The sequence below is a fragment of the Passer domesticus genome, chromosome 12 (genome assembly GCF_036417665.1).
Source record: "Passer domesticus isolate bPasDom1 chromosome 12, bPasDom1.hap1, whole genome shotgun sequence".
Lineage (NCBI taxonomy): Eukaryota > Metazoa > Chordata > Aves > Passeriformes > Passeridae > Passer > Passer domesticus.
The window spans coordinates 4,158,302-4,176,008 of NC_087485.1; the positions used below are offsets into that span (position 1 = coordinate 4,158,302).

Consider the following 17,707-nt stretch of genomic DNA (forward strand, 5'->3'; position numbering starts at 1 on the left):
AAAGGAATCTCTTAATCAGTCAAAAGGTTTTTTGATTGTACTTTTCTATGTGCAACCAGAAAAGAAATAACTGCACTTATTATTTCTGTGTTACAGTACTTTAGTACCAGTATTGGTTTCATTATTAGATAACTCTACAACAATATACAGAGTCATTTTTTTCATTTTATCCTCTCCTTGTGATTCCATCTGAACCCAGTCCTAAGATATAGAACCTTTGCTATAGGCAACATTATAAAAAAATCCTGAGGTCTAAAATCTTTTTAGTCTCTTTTAGTCTCCCCAGAAAAAACAAAATCCCCAGATTTTGATTTCTGCAGACCTACCAGATGTAGTTTCCTACAGCTTCTAAAAGACATATACTTGAAAAGTGAAGACAGCACCTCAGGCCTTCCAAAGCAAAGCTCCCTCAAAATGAAACACATCCATCCAGAAAATAGCCCTTTATCCTCAGTTAATTATCCAGGCTCCTTGTTTAGTCAATGGCTAGAGACAAGTCTCCTGGGGAGATTTCCTCATGCTTATCTCAGAGTGAGCTTTCTGAGATACCTTTTACCACAAAGTCAGTGGAACACTGTTCCTGAAATGTCCAGAGTGAGGGGTACAGCAGAATATTTCATTTTTTCTGAAGCACTTAAGTGTTAGCATCTCCATGATCATTTTAAGATCAATGCCCACTTCAGCAATAGAAGACAGGGCAATGCTATTATCAAAAACCCATTTTAGTAGTGCAACGATCCCCAGTACACAGTGGGGCTTGTCTAATCAAATCATGTGGAAGGCAAGAGTTGGCTTTTAACCAAAGATGAAGGTGCTCTTCACACCTTTGTGAGAGAGTTGGTATAGCCATCTCAATTTCACAGAAAGTGACCTTCTTAACCTCCCTGAGAGATCCCGTACTAGAGCCAGAGCCCATCCCAGTCTATCCCAGTCCATCCCAGCCCATCCCAGCACCGTGCTGTAGCGCTCCAGCAGCTCCTCTGTCACGGGGTAGCGCAGTTTCATCTTCCTGTACAGCGGGTGCTTCTCGTAGTAGGTCACCAGCTCCACCAAGCTCTCAAAGTAGGCCGAGGTGCCCAGCACGAAGTGCCGCCCCTCCTGCTGGATTCGGAAGTGCTTCACCTTCCCCTCCGCCCTGCGGAACAAGGGCACAGCTGGGCAAGGTGTCAGTGCTCACAGGCAGAGCAGCAGGGCTCTGAACTGCACCACGGCTGCTTTGTGCACCTTCGTCGTGGGAAATGAATTCTCTCTCTAACAAAGCCTCTTCTATTCAATTGTCATGGTTATTATAATTATTTATATAGTTACGGAAATCAGTTTTTAAAGAAAAATAAATATCTCTTGTGCTTCAACACAAGGCTTGTGTTTGCACTGATAAATGCAGTAAAACCATCCATAGACAACCATCTCATCCAAAAAGATCCCTACATCCTTTTCAAGGTGCTGAAGTTTTGGTACTCCTTGTTTTCCCTGGTGTGAAATGGTTTTACTGAGATGCTGCAGCTCCAGTTATTTCAATGTCTACCTTAGTAACAGCAGAAAACTTCACCCCGAAGTACACAGGAGACTGGGGAATTTTGGACAACTTCCATACACAATAAGGCATGTAAGTAAGCAACTTTATGTTTTGCTAACCTACGTCTTTTCAGAGAAGCACAGTTTGATCTGAAGGCATGATGCAGAACATCACAATTCTATATATTTCATTAATGCTTTACAAGAACCACAAAATTGTTCAAAACTATTTCCCCTGGCAAGGGGAGCCAACAATTTCACTTTGACATTTCAGTTTTATGACAGGTCAGGATTTCTAGGGGATAAGGACATAGGATCATTGATGAACCTGCACCTGTACTGCAGTTTTGAAGGAAACTTCTAAACAAAACTCTTTAGCAAGGAGTGTCAGGGAATGAAAGAAGGGTCACCCATAGTTCTGTATGGGAGGAAGGGGACAGCTGGTGCTCAAACAATCTTTATAAAAGCATAAAGGTTCAGGCCAGTCACAAATTAACTCTTGCACACACTCATACATGGACCTGCTGCACAAATTAACCACACTAATTATTCAAAGTTTGAAAGCAAGAAAAGCATGACTCTAAAAAGACCATTACTATTTTAAAAAGAAAAACCAGAATATTGTTGAGCTGCTAGGCAAGGTAGTCCTATCTGTCTTTTCTTACCTGAAAGTCATGGCAAAAGAATCAGGTTCATCTCTCTTTCTAATGAGAAAGGCTCCATCCCGAGGAATTCGCATGAGCATGTCTTCTGCCTCACCCCGACTCAAGTTGTTGTAGTACCAGCTGCAACAGTGAAAAGCCAGAATGGGCAAAGCATTACAAGGCTTGTCAAATGTCATTTTTGGAAAATAACAGACAGTGTTATTAACAACAGAGTTTCAAACATTCTAAGAAAAATTATGCATTAGATTTTCCCCACCTTGGCACTTATGACAGCAGTTTATTACAAAACATTGTAAGACAGCAGTTTATTTTGGATTAAAGCATCAAGGATATATCAGAACATCTTGTCTGTCTGAAATCATAAAACATAAATCTGCATTTGTTCCTGAAACAAAGGCACTGCATCCTGCTTTCAGTCTGCCATTCAGCTTTCAGCATTTATTCCATTTTGACAGAGTAGATTTAAGATAAAGCCTAAATACAGACAAAAGAAAGACACCAGGGATTTGTATTTTTATTCAGAGCTTGACTTTATCTTCCACCATAGTGATGGACCTGTCTTGGATCCAATGTGCCTTCAGTGAAGCTGTGGCCACTTATAGCAGCAGTGTATCTCCAGCTTATAAAGGCAGGAAAGTCTAGCCCTTAAATTCTCCTTCCCCTCTCACTGGCCTCCAAAGTCATCTGTGGGTGGTCAGTGACTCCCAGATCCCAGAGGGGCAAAAAAAAAAAAGAATTTTAAAGTCGCTGATTAGTATTTTACATGCAAAGATTTACTTTTGCCCACTGCATAGAAAATAAAGGGCAGCAATAACAACGTTCTGCCAAAAAACAAGAGCAAGCTCTACCCAGGATCCATGGCAGACAATTACCAGCTGGAAATACACACCATGCTTAGCTCCTCTCACATGGGGTGAAGTCAGCCTAACCAGCTCTGACAGGATGAGGTGGAGGGTGGGGTTAGGCAAATGTAGCTGTTTGGGCTCACTGCCCCAGGAACAGAGCTTCCAGATGGCACAGGCCATGACCACTTAGTTGCCAAACCACAGCCAGCTACTAAACATCCAACCCAACCCACTGGGTGTTGTAAAACACTGCACAGACAAAGGAAGAACTGGCACATTTCCACAGCATTAGTTCTCACCGCTCTTCCAGTTGCTGCTAGGAAATTTGCTCTCCCAGTGACCACTCTTTGTTGTACCAGGTTCTCACAAAGCCATCGTTCTCCCAAAGCATCTTTCAGGAAGCCTATTCCTCAAATTTCCATGGACAGGCAACACTAACTGTGCTCCTGAATCCAGGGAGTTTTCTATGCAAAAATCCCACCTAAAGCAAGGCAAGGACACTGACATGAGAGCATTGGCTTCTGTACATACTCTTTGGTCTCATGAGGGCAGGGGTTGGGCACAGCATCAGTGAGGCGCAGCTCAAACTCAGCACATCGCAGGTGGTTCTCCTTGTAGTGTTGGATGAGATCATAGATGCTGTCAAAGGTGAGGTTGTCTGTCAGGTAGTATTTCACATTGTCCCCATCACTGGTGGAACGGATCCGGCAGTGCTGGACTCTGCCTGACCTCCTGCAGGAGTAGAGGGGGCATAAGGGAAATACAGGGTTTGCAACAGATTTTCTTTTTTCAAAGCATTTCCCCACCCATTCCTGGTCAATGACTCGGGGAGCTTGTGAAGAGGCAAGAAAGCTGTGTAATCTCATAAAACAGCCAAAGTAACAGGCAACAAACATTCTGACAAGGGAGGTTACAGGACCAAAACCAGTAATTTTCAACTGACAGTAGTTTAAAACACGGCATAAACTTACTCTGCATAATTTGGTCTGACACCTCTCCAGGCTCAAAATCCATCTGACACTACTCCTCATAATATTCCAACCAGAAGAAAAAAGAAAACACCAAAGCCAGCCAAACAAACTCCCATTAAATTTGTATGACAATGACCGTACCAGAATGACAAGGTGTAGTCATCAGGGAAAGCTTCACTTTCCCTGACCAGGAATGTCCCATCCTTGCCACCCATTTCAGCACAATATTCCTGGAGCAGTTTCTCAGCAGTTGTTCTCCCCCCTTTCATTTTCCCATGGAACCATTTCTCTTTTAAGTGCAGTTCAGTTCGTTTCACCTCCTAGACCAAAAAATAAGAATTTTTTATAGCACATTTCTATGACTTATGACTTTGAAACTAAGTATTTGTTATTGGTTATATACAACCATCTACTATTTCAGCGTTTCAGTTCTTCCTGGACCTGAGCTCTCCAGCCAATCACCTTTATAATTAGCCTGCTTTACCATCCACGGCAGCCAAGTAACATGTTAATAACACAACACACATTAGTTCATTCTGCTTTGTTTGAGAATAGCAGTAATACTTAAAAGACTTAATGCACAGCATTGGCATAGAAGTACTGAAGTTATATTTCATTGTCCTTGTAAGTCCTCCCCTAACCAAGGGAAAAAGTTATTTTATTAAAAATAAGGTTAACTAGAGTTGACCTTGGCAAAGACCCTTTTATAGTGTTTTTTTTTATCCCCACATTTGTTATCTAACACAGAATCTCTAAAATTTCATCAGGATAAAAAATACATATCTGTAGACATTGAAAAAATCTGAAATAATAAAAAGAACATGCTTAAACAATAAACCACAGCCATCACCTTGGATGAATCTTCATCAGCACTCTGTTCTATATCATCACTGAATGAAAGCTTTTCATCAGCAATAGCGCAGTAGTGCCGAGTCCATTTCTGAAAGTTGGGAGATATTAAAACAATTAACAATTAACTCATCACTCTTAACCACAATCTCAAAACAGGGTGCAACAATAAAAAAAAAAAAAACTTTCTTCCCCTCATCTACACCTCTTCAACTGACAATGTTACTCCCATAAATATTAGGGAAATTCATGTAAATTTTCAGTATTACAGAACTGATTAACAACCTCTAACAGATGTCATAGAAATAATACCTGTTCTATTGTGTCCCACATGTAAAGTTCTCCTTGTTGCTTCTTTTCTTCTTTCTTTTCTTCCAAGTTCACATCTATGTCTCCCTTCGGCCCCAGTTTTTTGTGCTTAAAAAAAACCCAACACTCAGAGATAATGACGCATAAAATCGGTCACAATCTTTCAGCACATTCAGAATTACTGGAAGTATCTCCCTCCATTGCACAGCCACCTTCTCTCATTAACATAACAGCAGCTGTTCCACAAGGAATAATAGGACTGGAACTTTAAAATTTAGATCCCATTAATAAAAGTTTAAAAAATAGCAGAGGTATCATTGAAACAGTGAAGAAACAAGTAGTTTGATAAGATCTCCCCATTCTTTGGAGAACAGAAAACATGAAGTGACACATACCAAGAAATAAGGATAAACAGGAAAGTAGCACATAAGGAACAAAACTCAAAACAAAAGGAAAAGCTAAGGAATTCAAATGAATGAGGAATTCATTTTTTACGAGAAAAATGAGCACAAGGGAAATCCCTTATGAAAAAAGGGGTCAAGTTCTATCTTCTTTAGAGAGTTCACGAAAGTGTCTCAAGGGGCCACAAGCAGCATCAATTACTTAACTGCAGTTAATGATGGGATTAATCATCTCATATCAGGCCTCAACCACGTTCAGTTCTGCACAGCCTACTCTTGGCTGATTTCAGTTTGACAGGCCTATCTGAAAAATCTCACAGGCCAGTGAAGTAGGTGTTGCCTCTGACTGTTTACTGAAAACATTTTCCAAACAAAAGCCAAACAACACAACCAGCACTGGCAGGTGCTGATCTATTTAAAGACTCATCAGTGCTCTTTTAGACAGCAGAGAGTGATATGGATGTTCTCTTGTGCACACTCATAATAGTTTGTAATTCCCTTTAAGTCAGATCTGTCACATTATTATTAAACATCTGCCTATTGCAAGTCCCCTCTCTGCTCTGCACGGAAACAACAGACAGTGTGGAAACAACAAAAAAAATCCCCAAAAACTTAAGTACAGAAGTTTTCTACCTTATAGTGGGGCTGTTTTTTCCAATCTTACATTCAAAAGCATATTCTTATACCAATCTACCTTTATTTCTTCTATTCAGATGTCTAATACATAGGATGCAATACTGTTACAAGACCAAGAAAACAGAAGCACGGACAAAAGTAATTATTTTACTACAGAGATCACAAGCAGCCCTGAGATTCTTCACCAAATTTTGCCATTTGAAAAGTTCTACCACAGTTTCAATCTGAGAAATCTTTTGGTTGTGTTGTTGTTGCACATCAGAGCTCATAAAACACCTGCACTGCCCCCAAGGTCCCAGACTAACAGAGATTGCCTTCTCAGAGCAGTGCCTCTGTGTTTCACAAGTGGCTCACTAACCTGCATATTTAAATCACACTGAGTTAGCCAACACTCATCAATTTGTGAAATCCTTACAACTTCAGTGTGCAGCCGCAAGAGCTTTGGGTTTCACTTGAGCGAAAGTTAAGCCTTTGAAAAAAAAAATACTGATCTATCTTCCTATTCAAGAACATACTTCTATCATTTTTAAGCAGGCCACATGGTGTAAAATGTCTGTGATGAACATCTGCAGCAGTGAACCCTTGCTGAAATTTAGCAGTGACATTTCAGGAGATGGAAGACCTTTAGAAAAGAGCTGACGTTTGATCTGGCACTTGAACTGCCAACACTTACTGCAAAGGAAACCAAGAGGAAGCACTTTAATACAGAGTTTTACAGAACACTGTACATTACTGCCAAATGTAACCAGTAAACACTTCAAGAAAGGGGTTTCTTGAAACTAATCTGTGAAGTCAGGAACAGTATTTCAGGCCCCTGCTCTTATTCTCCTATTTTATCTCCCAGCACATGAAGCAAGCCTACCTTGATAATGATTTTTTCCTTCAGCTGGGTTGGTGATGGGAGCTGATCTGCACTGGCTTCAACAGGCTTCATCAAAAGCTGGTCCCCAAACACCTCCTTGAACACTTTGGCCATGTGTCGCTGCTGCTCCACACTGCAGTGCTCCTCAATTGACAGAATCACTGGGTATCTTTGGGGGACAAAACCAAGGTGAATGAAGACAATTTCTTTTTGCTACAGCTGGCAAGGCAAGGAAGATAACACTCTCCCTCAGCCCCCAGATAAGAGAAAAATATTCAAAGGAAACAAGGAAGACAAAAGGAAGACACAAACACAACAAATAATAACAGATGTGCAATCACAGAGCTGCCAAGGTCAGAAGGGACCTGTGCAGGCCCATCTAATCCAAACCCCTTTTTGGGAAGGCCCAATTCCTAGGTCAGAGCAGATTGTTCAGAACTTTATCCAGCCAAGATTTGAATAACTGCAAGGACAAAGATCCTCTCCAAGCTTTTTGGGCGCAGTTGTGCTGCTAAAGCACTATTATATGAAAATTTGTTTCTCCTCTCCTCAAAATCATGTCTGTCTTCCTTCACATGTACTCTGAGAAGAATCTGAAACCATAGTGCAATCATGTTATGGTTGTCACTAACACAAAGCTCCCGTGCAGATATTGAGCCACATGGGAAAATATTGCCTCTCTGTGTCCAAGTGGTAACATGGCAAAACAGGACACTGACAGCTTGATTTCTTCCCCAGTCATTGGGTAATATTTCTCATGTCAAGGACATCTCAGCACAAGTTAAAGAAGGGCAGTGATGCAGATCTAAACTGATGTTACCAGTTCATGAGAGACATGCTATGAGTTCTGTATCTTCTCAGCTAAGACCTTCCCTACAACAGAAACACCATGTGACAGACTTATTTGTCAATTGTACCATTTTGGTAATTTTTTTGCAAGATTTAAGACATACTATTAAGCATTGGAAGTTCCACTTGCAACTTAATAAAAGAAGACCCAGAAAAGGAGCTGGAAACCACTTTAGGGTACTCACTATCTTCCTTAGCAACAAATGGTTATGCACTGGGACTCTCAAAACAGCATCTACTAAAGACCCACATGTGGCAATAAGGAAGGCTACTGGAATCCATTATTCTCTGATTACTTTTTGCTCTAGATTACAGAGAAATTAAGTTCAGAAAGGTCTAACAGGCAAAATAAAGCTTACTCAGATGTAACAAAGGCATGGTCTTTGATTGCTTGCACTACGTCATCGAATTTGATCTTCGTTGTCCGTGTCCATCCATGGTAAATGATGGGTTTCCCATCAGGACCATCCCAGCAATCCACTAGGAAACATAAGCAGTGGGAAAAGTAAGAGACCAGGTAGCTCTGTAAATGACTCTGGTAAGAAGAATATATCCAAAGCTCCAGTGTTCTGTATACCGATTAACAGAAACTAATATTCTAATAAAGCATTCCATCAGATGAATTTATTCTCTCACAGAGGAAACTGACTTTACTTAAGTAAGAGCAAGACAAATAAAATACATTACAAAATGTTCCCAAAGCATTATTGTGTGGGAGTCTGGAAATAAGAGATTCAGGCAACTATAGTGTCAATCTACTAGTTTACAGTAATTTTCTAGGGATAAATACACTCCAACAAGTGACAAGCTGAGAGCTTCTGTCTTTTGTTTGTTTCAACCCTGAAACTCTAATTTGAGATACATTTCGCATTAGTCAAATAAACAACATGAAATTGAAGTGAAAATTCTCAATAAGGAACACAAGTACAGAGCTGCAGACACATACACAGTTGCTGGAGAACAAAGACATTAACTGATTTACAAGCAAGTTAAACAGGATGACAAAAGGCACAACATCATAAAAATCTCTGTGCCTTGGGCTTGTCTGTATTCCAATGAAGGTAAATAAACTATCTATGCTATTCAAGTACTTCAGCTTAAATCCTAAACTTTCATATGTATTCAGGATTGAATGTTTGGTGTAAAGTGAGAGGAGATTTAGGAAGACTCTCTTAAAACTGCCTGGGAAAAAGAATCAGAGGAAGTGAATGAAACATTGGTGAGACATAAGAAAAACAATTTAGGAATCAGTGATTTTTATATGACTAACTTCAAATTCAGAAAGCAAGCAGTTCTTGATTTCAGTTCTTTTTTCTTTCTTGGTAAACAGCGGAAACTACTTGTACAGACCAAATGTTACAAACCACTCCACAAGCTCTTTACTCACACTCAATACATCGACATCCCATCCTGAGGCACCTGATGTAAGCCTCTGTGGAGGATTCACTGCGAAGCTGGTCTCCTGTCAGGTATCTAAGGAGGAAAAAAAATGTTAAAAAAGACAGGCAGTCGATTGCAACCAGTTCTCAGTCACTCACTGGGTGACATTTTGCCTCCTGTTATGGACAATGTATGTTGATTTTTTTTGGTTGTTGTTTTGTTGTTGGTTTGTTTTGGTTTTGCTAATTCTGATGGAAGAACCAAACTTTGCTGAGCCTGATGTATCAGGTTTTTGAACAGACCAAATTATAGCAGGTTCAATGCTCAATCTAAACAGCAACCAACCCTGACATCCTTCTAGAGAGCAAATCATGAGCTTAGAAACCCACCTAAACCTCATCATGCTCATGCATGAGCACGTGGGAGGGATGTGGAAGGTATTTAGAGTAATATCAAAATACAGGTGTATGCTATATCCATATCCACTTCATTGCATTCCCTGCATTGTTCTATTTGTTCATCTCTCCTTCCTCTCTTTACACTGCCAGAAAAGTCCCAGATAAGTAAATCCCCTTCATTTGAAGACAGTTCAAACTCATCATCACATACTTTGACAATTAATGAATTCTGACATGAGAACAGTGAGGCTGTTGCTGCTTGGAAAAAAAGAAAGTCCCTCCAGTAACTTAAATTTTTGAAAGCAGAGAGGCTTTCAGAACAGTTTCAACTCAATACTTTATATTTTTTACCAAGACTTGGGTTTTCTGGAAGTTGAGTTATATCATAAAACCTGTAAGATCTTACGAGAAGGGGAAAAAAGAGTCACAGAAACTCCATTTGCCACGTTTAGACCGCACTGTAGGAAGGTTTCACACATCCACACAGCACATTTCTGACATAATTTACTGTCTCTCTCACATTCCTACATTTCTTTGACCTGGGATAGACAACGGGACTTTTGGTAACTTACGTGTTATGAGAGGAGGAAATCCAGTAGTGGGACAAAGGATTATTCATGTCCTGCACATCTATTGAATCATATTTCTCATCCCAAATACTGTTTTCTTTTGCAAATAGGTAAGCGAGGAACTACAATACAAAGAGACTGAATTTAAACATTTTTACCCTATGAGAATAAAACAAACCCAGCAATGCAGCAAGAGGGGACTACAGGTCCTGCCACCCAGTGAAAATTCAGTGAAAGAAGTCTATGAGCACTACTACAAAGCACCATTATCTCACCTCATCAACAAAGAGGAAAGGTTCAGCAGTTTCTCTCATAGTGTCATCAATAAACTTTGTCATTCGTTCTCGGACTTTATTGAGATCCTGTGCCCAAGATTCCTTCAGATAATTGCAATACAGTAAAAAAAAAAAAAAAAAAAAAAACTTTAGAAGTGGTGTTATTCAGTACAAAAATCAAACAAGGAACAGAGAGATCTCCAGAGAGACACACTATGTAAGTACCTATGTGCATTAACAGGGAGAAAAAAGCTGGCCTCCTTGGACATGCCTTAACTATAATCTCTCTCATTTCTAAGTGCCTTAGAAAACATCCTTTGAAAACAGTGAAATTGGGAGAAAAAGAAAGTAGCAAGCTTACACAGGAAGTGTAGGTCTCACTTTTCAATCACATTTGCAAACCTGGAGCTCAGCAGTGCCTAGCAAATACTGTACCATTTTTTCACATGGAGTCTGTGATAAATCACATTACAGAAATCCATGAAAACACAGTTCCAATCCCTGCCTTCATCCTTATCTGCTTGCTGGCACGGGACATCTAACTGGCTCCATTCAATAGGAAATCACCTTTGACTGCAATGCAGGCAGGCAGCAATGTGAGAGCTGCAAAAATGGGGCCATGGCCAAGGCATTACCCCAGTGCCCCTCTGGTGACAGCAGTGACCAGACCAGCATTCATCTCTGACTGCACACAGCATTTTCTTCTAACCTTCTCTGTTTATCTACATGACTAAGTGGAGGCTTGTTAAAACCTTATTTACTTTGTCCTCCCTCTTGTCCTCTGGTGCACCTTCAGAGGCTTTATATAGATAAAAAAATAATAGTTCTTGTGGAATTCAGTGGCGACAAAGGAGAAATCTTTCCAAGGCCAAGTATTACAGTGGCATCAATCATATTCTATGACTCTTCACACTTCTTTTTAATGAGCACAGAATTCTGTGATACAACCCCAAGAAAAAGAGTTCAGTATTTCTGTAACCTTCCCACCTGCTGCTCATGTAGCAGGAATCTCTGGAAGTCGTGGAGGTGAACTGCAGAAGCATCTGGACGGTCAGTATTTCTTTAAAAAAAGAAAGGGAAAGTGAAGCTGAAGAAATAAGAGAGGTTAATCAGAGGTTACAGCAGATGACATGGGTTTGTATCTTGGCTTTACAGCATAAAGGTACTGCCATCAGCAAGAGACCTTTCATAATTTCAATGGGATTTACAGCAGGCTTGTATTACCAATTACTGTATTTTGAGCCTCCTGGATTCCTGATGTACTTTTGAGAAGGAATCATTGGGAAAAGCACCAAATCTGTAGTCACTGCTTTGTAGCAAATGAGCTGCATTAACTTGACCAGGGTTTTGCTAAGTTTAGTTGAGGCACATGGAAAAGCTTCTTTTAAATTATCACAGAGTAAATTATTATCACACATTACCTCACAAGTAATTCCTTCTTTGTAATAGTTACATGAACTACTGTGATAGACCAAAATCTTCTGAAAAAGGGGGCAAGGTGCAGCTGCACCAAAGAAAAGGGATATCACTGATGTGCCTTCTGTAAGTCACAAACACAGCAGCACCTGGTACCAGGAAGGTGCTTACAAATCTGTGCTTTTAAGCAGCCTCACAGTTTAATTATTACATGACCCAGAGCTAAGGAAATACTTGGTATACTCAGAACAAACTTTTACAGTTACTTCCTTAATCTGTTAGTGTTACATTGAAAACCAAGATAAACCAATTTAATCCACAATCAATGGGTTTGCAATGCCTGGGATCTTCTTCATGCTGTACACATTTTACTTAAACTTTCAAGTCCGTCAAGTGGAAGATGCAGAAACCATGACTATCAGCATTCAGCTGAGGTCTAGGCAAAGCCGGTGCACCACACCTCTCTCCAGACTGAAGCAAAACTTTCTGCATCAAATTGTCCTTCTATAGCTCTGTTCAGCTCTTTATAAAATCAGAGGACAGGCAACTTCAGTCCATATTATATTTGTAGTCAGAAAGTAAAAAGCAATCACCAGGACTTACTTCCACATTCTGAATGCAAAAATACTGATGATTTCTTTTCACTTACTAAAACATTAGAACAAAAAATAAAATTAAAAAACAGTGAGGTAATACAAAAACAATCCTGCAACACTACAACCACAGGAAAATGCAGAAAAATAATAGAAATGAAGACTCTCACCCAAGAATGAAAACAGAGGAATCCTTTTTGAATTCATCAAGAATCTTAAAACAAACAAACAAAAGAAACATAAAAAACGGAAAAAAACCCACATAAATAATAAAATAATATCCAATTTTCTATCTCAGTCCATCTAATAATGTCCATTGGTTTGGAGAGGGAAATAAATGCCTGTCTACTCTAGAGAAGTTGCTCACAAGTTGGCAAGACACATTTTTAATTAAATGCATAAGAAAAAACGTACTGCCAAGGCTGGCAGTTGCACTTCAGGCCTTTCAATGTGAGCACAATTCTCAGACAAAATACTTGCTTTGATAAAGCACCTTATACAAGCAGTCAAATTCCTGGGGAGCTTTTACTGTTTGATATCCCAGAAAAGCTGGAATTAAGTATCATCCATCACATTTATTCAAGTGAATATAAAACCTAAATTGTTTCTAGCTTGGCACAGCATCATTAGAGATTGCAGGAAACTTATCAAGTGACCCAAAGCACTTGTAAGCAAATTGAGAAATTTCTTTGCAGTGATTCACACAGGGCAATAACAGGAGCTTAAAGAAGTCAGAGAGGCTCCTTGCTGTGTGTTTTACTCTTCTGCTTTCTGCTCAAGCTAATTAACAGGACTTTCATGGCCAAAACTAAAATCCTGCCAGTTAATCTAGGGTTTTTATCACTTCACCATGATTTCAGCATCACTTTTAAACAGCACAAGCTGTATTGCCAGAAAATCAGCATTGACTCTGACTATCGAAGCTTCTACTTTAGCATCTGCAAAATTAAAGTTGAATCCACAATAAGCACATAGTGAAGAAAGACATTCATGCAAGTAATTTCAAATTATGTGTTTTCACACAGTTTTAAAGGGTTTCTAACTTTCAGAGTCACTAAAAGTATGCAGTTTCCACCAGCCTCATGAATCTGTACAGCAAATACAAGGAAACAGCAGTAAGCAGTTGCCCACTTAAATTAGCTAAAATGTAATACCACAGCATTTATGCCTCCCAAGGACTGTCTCATGATGTCCTGTAATGGACTTGCTGCTGGTAATCTGGAATATGGAATTGCTTCTACCAGTAAAAAATACTAGGCAAACCTAATGAAAAGACATTCAGCATCCTGAATAAATTCACAAAAATAATTCCTCCTGAAAACCTACTAATGTCTGTGCCTATCTCTACTACCAACACACAAGAAGCAACATGAATGACTTGTTCATCTCCTTAGGCCAACTGCTGATAGTGACTGTTATCTACACATTGAGTACAGCACTCTTTCTCTGGTACAAGAACGAGGAAAAAAGAAAATCAGTAACAAACTAAAAGATAACCAGCTCTCACTACTCTGATGCAGCAGTCAAACAGTATGAAGACTACTTATGAAAAGCTTACCAATTTCTGTTGTTCAAACATGATTTTCTTGTAGAACAAATGAAATTGTTCAAAAGTAAGCTCTTCCTTGTGAGCACCTATTTCCTACAACAGAGAGCAGCACACAGTGAATTCAGAATTCCCTGAACTGCCCTTGCACAGTGAATGAACTACTCTTACTCCAGTTGGCAATCTCCAACACATTCTGTTCTACTCCAACTTTATTTATTCTTAACCACTTGGATTTTTACATTTATTTATGTTTTTAAGAATACAAACAAGACAACAGATGTTGGTTTATGGCATAGTGCTCCTAACCCCCATCTTTGGCCTTGCCTTTTGCACCCTCACTCCATTTCCATGACCAAGAGAGAAGTAGGGCCTCATTTAGTCATTGTCGGCTGAACAAGCAGAAGCAAGAATGTCTGCTTTAAGGGTGGAGAGTTGGAAACCAGGAAAGGGTGGGGATATTCAAGGTTCCTGTAGGAATGGAATGACCTTCAAAAGTTATTAACATTGGCATTAGTTGGAGAGAAGAGGTTATTATTTGATCACATTGAAAAAAAAAAATTAAGATGAAATTCATATAGAAGAAAAAGAAAGATGAAATACTTTTCTATGTACTTGCTCAGTACTGGAGCTCAAAACCCAATGTTGGATTTGGTCACCCACACAATGAAAAGAAGGAACATTTATGTCTGTATTTTCTTATACCCTCAGATATAGGCAAAGCCAAGCTGACAGATTAATCAGTAAAATTTATTTAACTATACATGATAGAAATCAAAAAAAAAGAAAGTGTCCTAAAAAGAAACATCAACACTTATCAGATAATACCAAACACATTTGAGTAATCAGGTAATTACCGCAAATTTATCCTTCAAGTACTTCATGCTGCTCACTTTGAAGTTTACTTGGGGAAGGACAGTTTTCAGCTCTCTAAGACTGATACTGGGAGGAAAAAAGGAGAAAAAAAAGATAGCAAAATCACCACTATGTGTTGTGTCTAGTCAGCTACTCATGTATTTTCTATCAACACAAAAATATGACTACTGAAACATTTTGTGTATGGATCATCTCACATACCTGTAAACTTATATAAACTTAACACCTACATGGAAGCAAGGGAGACATGGAGAAACAGGCATTTCAATTAATTTGGAAAAGAATCATGTTACATAAATATGTATTTCTCTCTCAGCAATTAAGCAGATCTAGATGAGCAGCTCAAATGTAGATGTTTATACACGGTCAGATAAACTGAAGCCTTTTTTCCACTGAAACTGGATTACAGACACAGAAAACATCATGCAAAGGCTGTACCAAACAGATGAGCACAAACAGAAAATAAAACACCCCAGTCTTCAATACAATTTAACCTTTATCTCCAGATGTTATTCAGTCTGGTAATGCTGATTTGCAGCAGCAAGACTCTTCCCTTCTGCAACATCTGAACGTGATCTCATTCTCCTCTCCCAAGCAGGTATTCCCTTCCAGTTCCATTTACACAGACCTGCTGATTCTTTTCACAGAGTTTCAGAATGCCCAATGATATCCCAGCAACACTTCAAAAACAAAAGTTTTCTAGATAACAACAAGGCAGTAAGTCAAGGGAGCACAGGTACAAGACCTGTAGGTCCTATTGCTGAAGCCCACAAAATATTAAAGCAATAACAACGATACCCAACAAAACAAGACTGAGGGACTGCCTTGACCTACAGGACAATTCAGAAGCCATTAAACCTCTGCAAACACAGGGTGAGAACCGAGTTGCTTGAATGCAACAAAACCGATTAGCACGTAGATGCCAGTAACACTTCCATTCTACATTGTCCATGCCAGCAGCTACCCTGTAAGGTATTCTCATCTCCATTGTGCAAGAGGGAAGGAGGCAAACCAAGAAGGAACTAAGCCAAAATCCATGCCCAAACCAGATTAGAACTCAGGAAATTCCTGGCTTTCCTCCTCGTCGCCAGACCTCTGGAAAAAAAACACTATTAGGAGCAAGAACGAGCACTCCATTTGTACACCAAACACCAAGCACAAGCAATTTCCTCTGGCCAGACAAGGGCAAGAGAAAACAAAGAGCTGGGACTTCATTACCACTGGAAAAAAATTCAACCTGTGGAACAGGACTTGCCTGGTAGCCTAACCTTTACAATTAACCTCCCCAAAAACCACAGCTCTGAACTCAACAGACCTCAGTCCCAACTCCTATCCTGAATTTTTCTAAAAGCATGAATAATCTAGGAAGAGAAGGAAAAACTGCCCTCTCCACAGTACAAGTCTCCTTGGTCCTAACCAAGCTGCCTTGCAGCAATAAAACAATCCTAAAGCAACAAATGGAGCCTCTTCAGCAGACACCTACTGTCAGCCACAGCTGCTCCACCCTAATATTTGCTTTTGCTTTGTGAACCCCAACAAAACACCCCCACTGCAGGGTTAGTTCTGAAAATGCATCAGGGGGTACAAGTCAATATCCAGTAAAGGATGGGATTGTGGCCAGCTCTGAAATGGGCTCTCAGCTCAGCCTGCACAGGGCCACAGGCTGTCTGCACAAAGGTGTGATTTCCTGCAATACCACGGCCTCAGCCACACAATGAAACTCCTCATTGCAGTTTGCTTTTGGGAAAAGGTGTACACAACAAGAAAAGCAGGAGCTTTTCTACACTGATTTGTACTTAACAATAAAATGCATGTTCCAGACAAAGAGAAAAGTCATGGTGAAATGATAATACAGAAGGGAGAAAAAGTTAACATTCTTCTCGGTGTCATATGATTTCTGGAAACTCTGAGGTCAGGTGTGCAGCTGAATTTTTTTTTTTTAAAGTCTCTTTTGCGTGTAAAAGCTACAAAGCCACATCACATATGGACCTGAAAGGAATTACTGAAACCCAGACACATGAAGCCACACATCACACTGGGAGCTAGAACCCCTGACACTTCTTTCACTTGAGAAGCACCAGGTCAGAGGTGATTCTTTGCCTTTGGTCTGTTCAAATACAAGGCAGAGAAAAGCTCATGGCCAGGCAGCTGCCAGCCGAGCTCAGTCTCTAAAATAACACTTTGCTCTTTCTGGCAAAGTAATTCTGGGCTAAAATTTAAAACACTTAGTTGCCAATCATTTGTTTCCTCATTATACCATGTACAAAAACCTGAGGGAATGCTATGAACACACTGTGTTAATAAAAGGCAAAACTCAAGTTGCTAAAGCAAGGGCAAATACCATTTTCAGGGATCTCATACTCCACATTTTGGACAATGAATTCTTTATTCTTTTCATTCCATAGAATCTGCAACAAAAATTCATTAAAAACATCTGAAAAAAGACAGAGCTTCTTACCTATTTTTTCTGGTTTGATCAACAGAATAGATCTGCTTTCTCAGCCAGCTTGTAGAAGAGGGAGAAAAAATAAATCTAAGAATTATAAAGAATATATAGCCAATGAAATTTCAAAATCTATAGACAAAACTCAATAGAAATACTTAAAGTTCTTAAGATTCATGTCTTTTAGCAAAGTAAAAACATTACCAGTTTTTGCAGCATTCAAGCATCCAGCCAGTTTTTTTAACCACATCTGTAAATATGTGCTTTGCTACATTTTAAAGTCACATAAACAAGACAGGAAGGGGAAGG

General features: G+C 39.6%; 1 protein-coding gene across 12 annotated transcripts in view; it reads right to left on the minus strand.

Annotated features, from left to right (window-relative positions):
* The window catches only part of PLCG2 (phospholipase C gamma 2), a 68,878-nt gene that overhangs the window by 18,133 nt on the left and 33,038 nt on the right, over positions 1-17,707 (minus strand). For all 12 annotated transcript variants that reach the window (XM_064386429.1, XM_064386428.1, XM_064386426.1 and 9 more), the window contains 16 exons: positions 17,414-17,461; positions 14,937-15,021; positions 14,092-14,175; positions 12,704-12,747; positions 11,512-11,584; positions 10,525-10,626; positions 10,253-10,371; positions 9,290-9,375; positions 8,262-8,382; positions 7,054-7,222; positions 5,158-5,262; positions 4,847-4,936; positions 4,138-4,316; positions 3,557-3,757; positions 2,181-2,300; positions 955-1,135 (listed from right to left, as the gene is read on the minus strand). In XM_064386429.1, the coding sequence (XP_064242499.1) occupies positions 955-1,135; positions 2,181-2,300; positions 3,557-3,757; positions 4,138-4,316; positions 4,847-4,936; positions 5,158-5,262; positions 7,054-7,222; positions 8,262-8,382; positions 9,290-9,375; positions 10,253-10,371; positions 10,525-10,626; positions 11,512-11,584; positions 12,704-12,747; positions 14,092-14,175; positions 14,937-15,021; positions 17,414-17,461 (1,807 nt within the window). The remainder of the gene's footprint in view (positions 1-954; positions 1,136-2,180; positions 2,301-3,556; positions 3,758-4,137; positions 4,317-4,846; positions 4,937-5,157; positions 5,263-7,053; positions 7,223-8,261; positions 8,383-9,289; positions 9,376-10,252; positions 10,372-10,524; positions 10,627-11,511; positions 11,585-12,703; positions 12,748-14,091; positions 14,176-14,936; positions 15,022-17,413; positions 17,462-17,707) is intronic.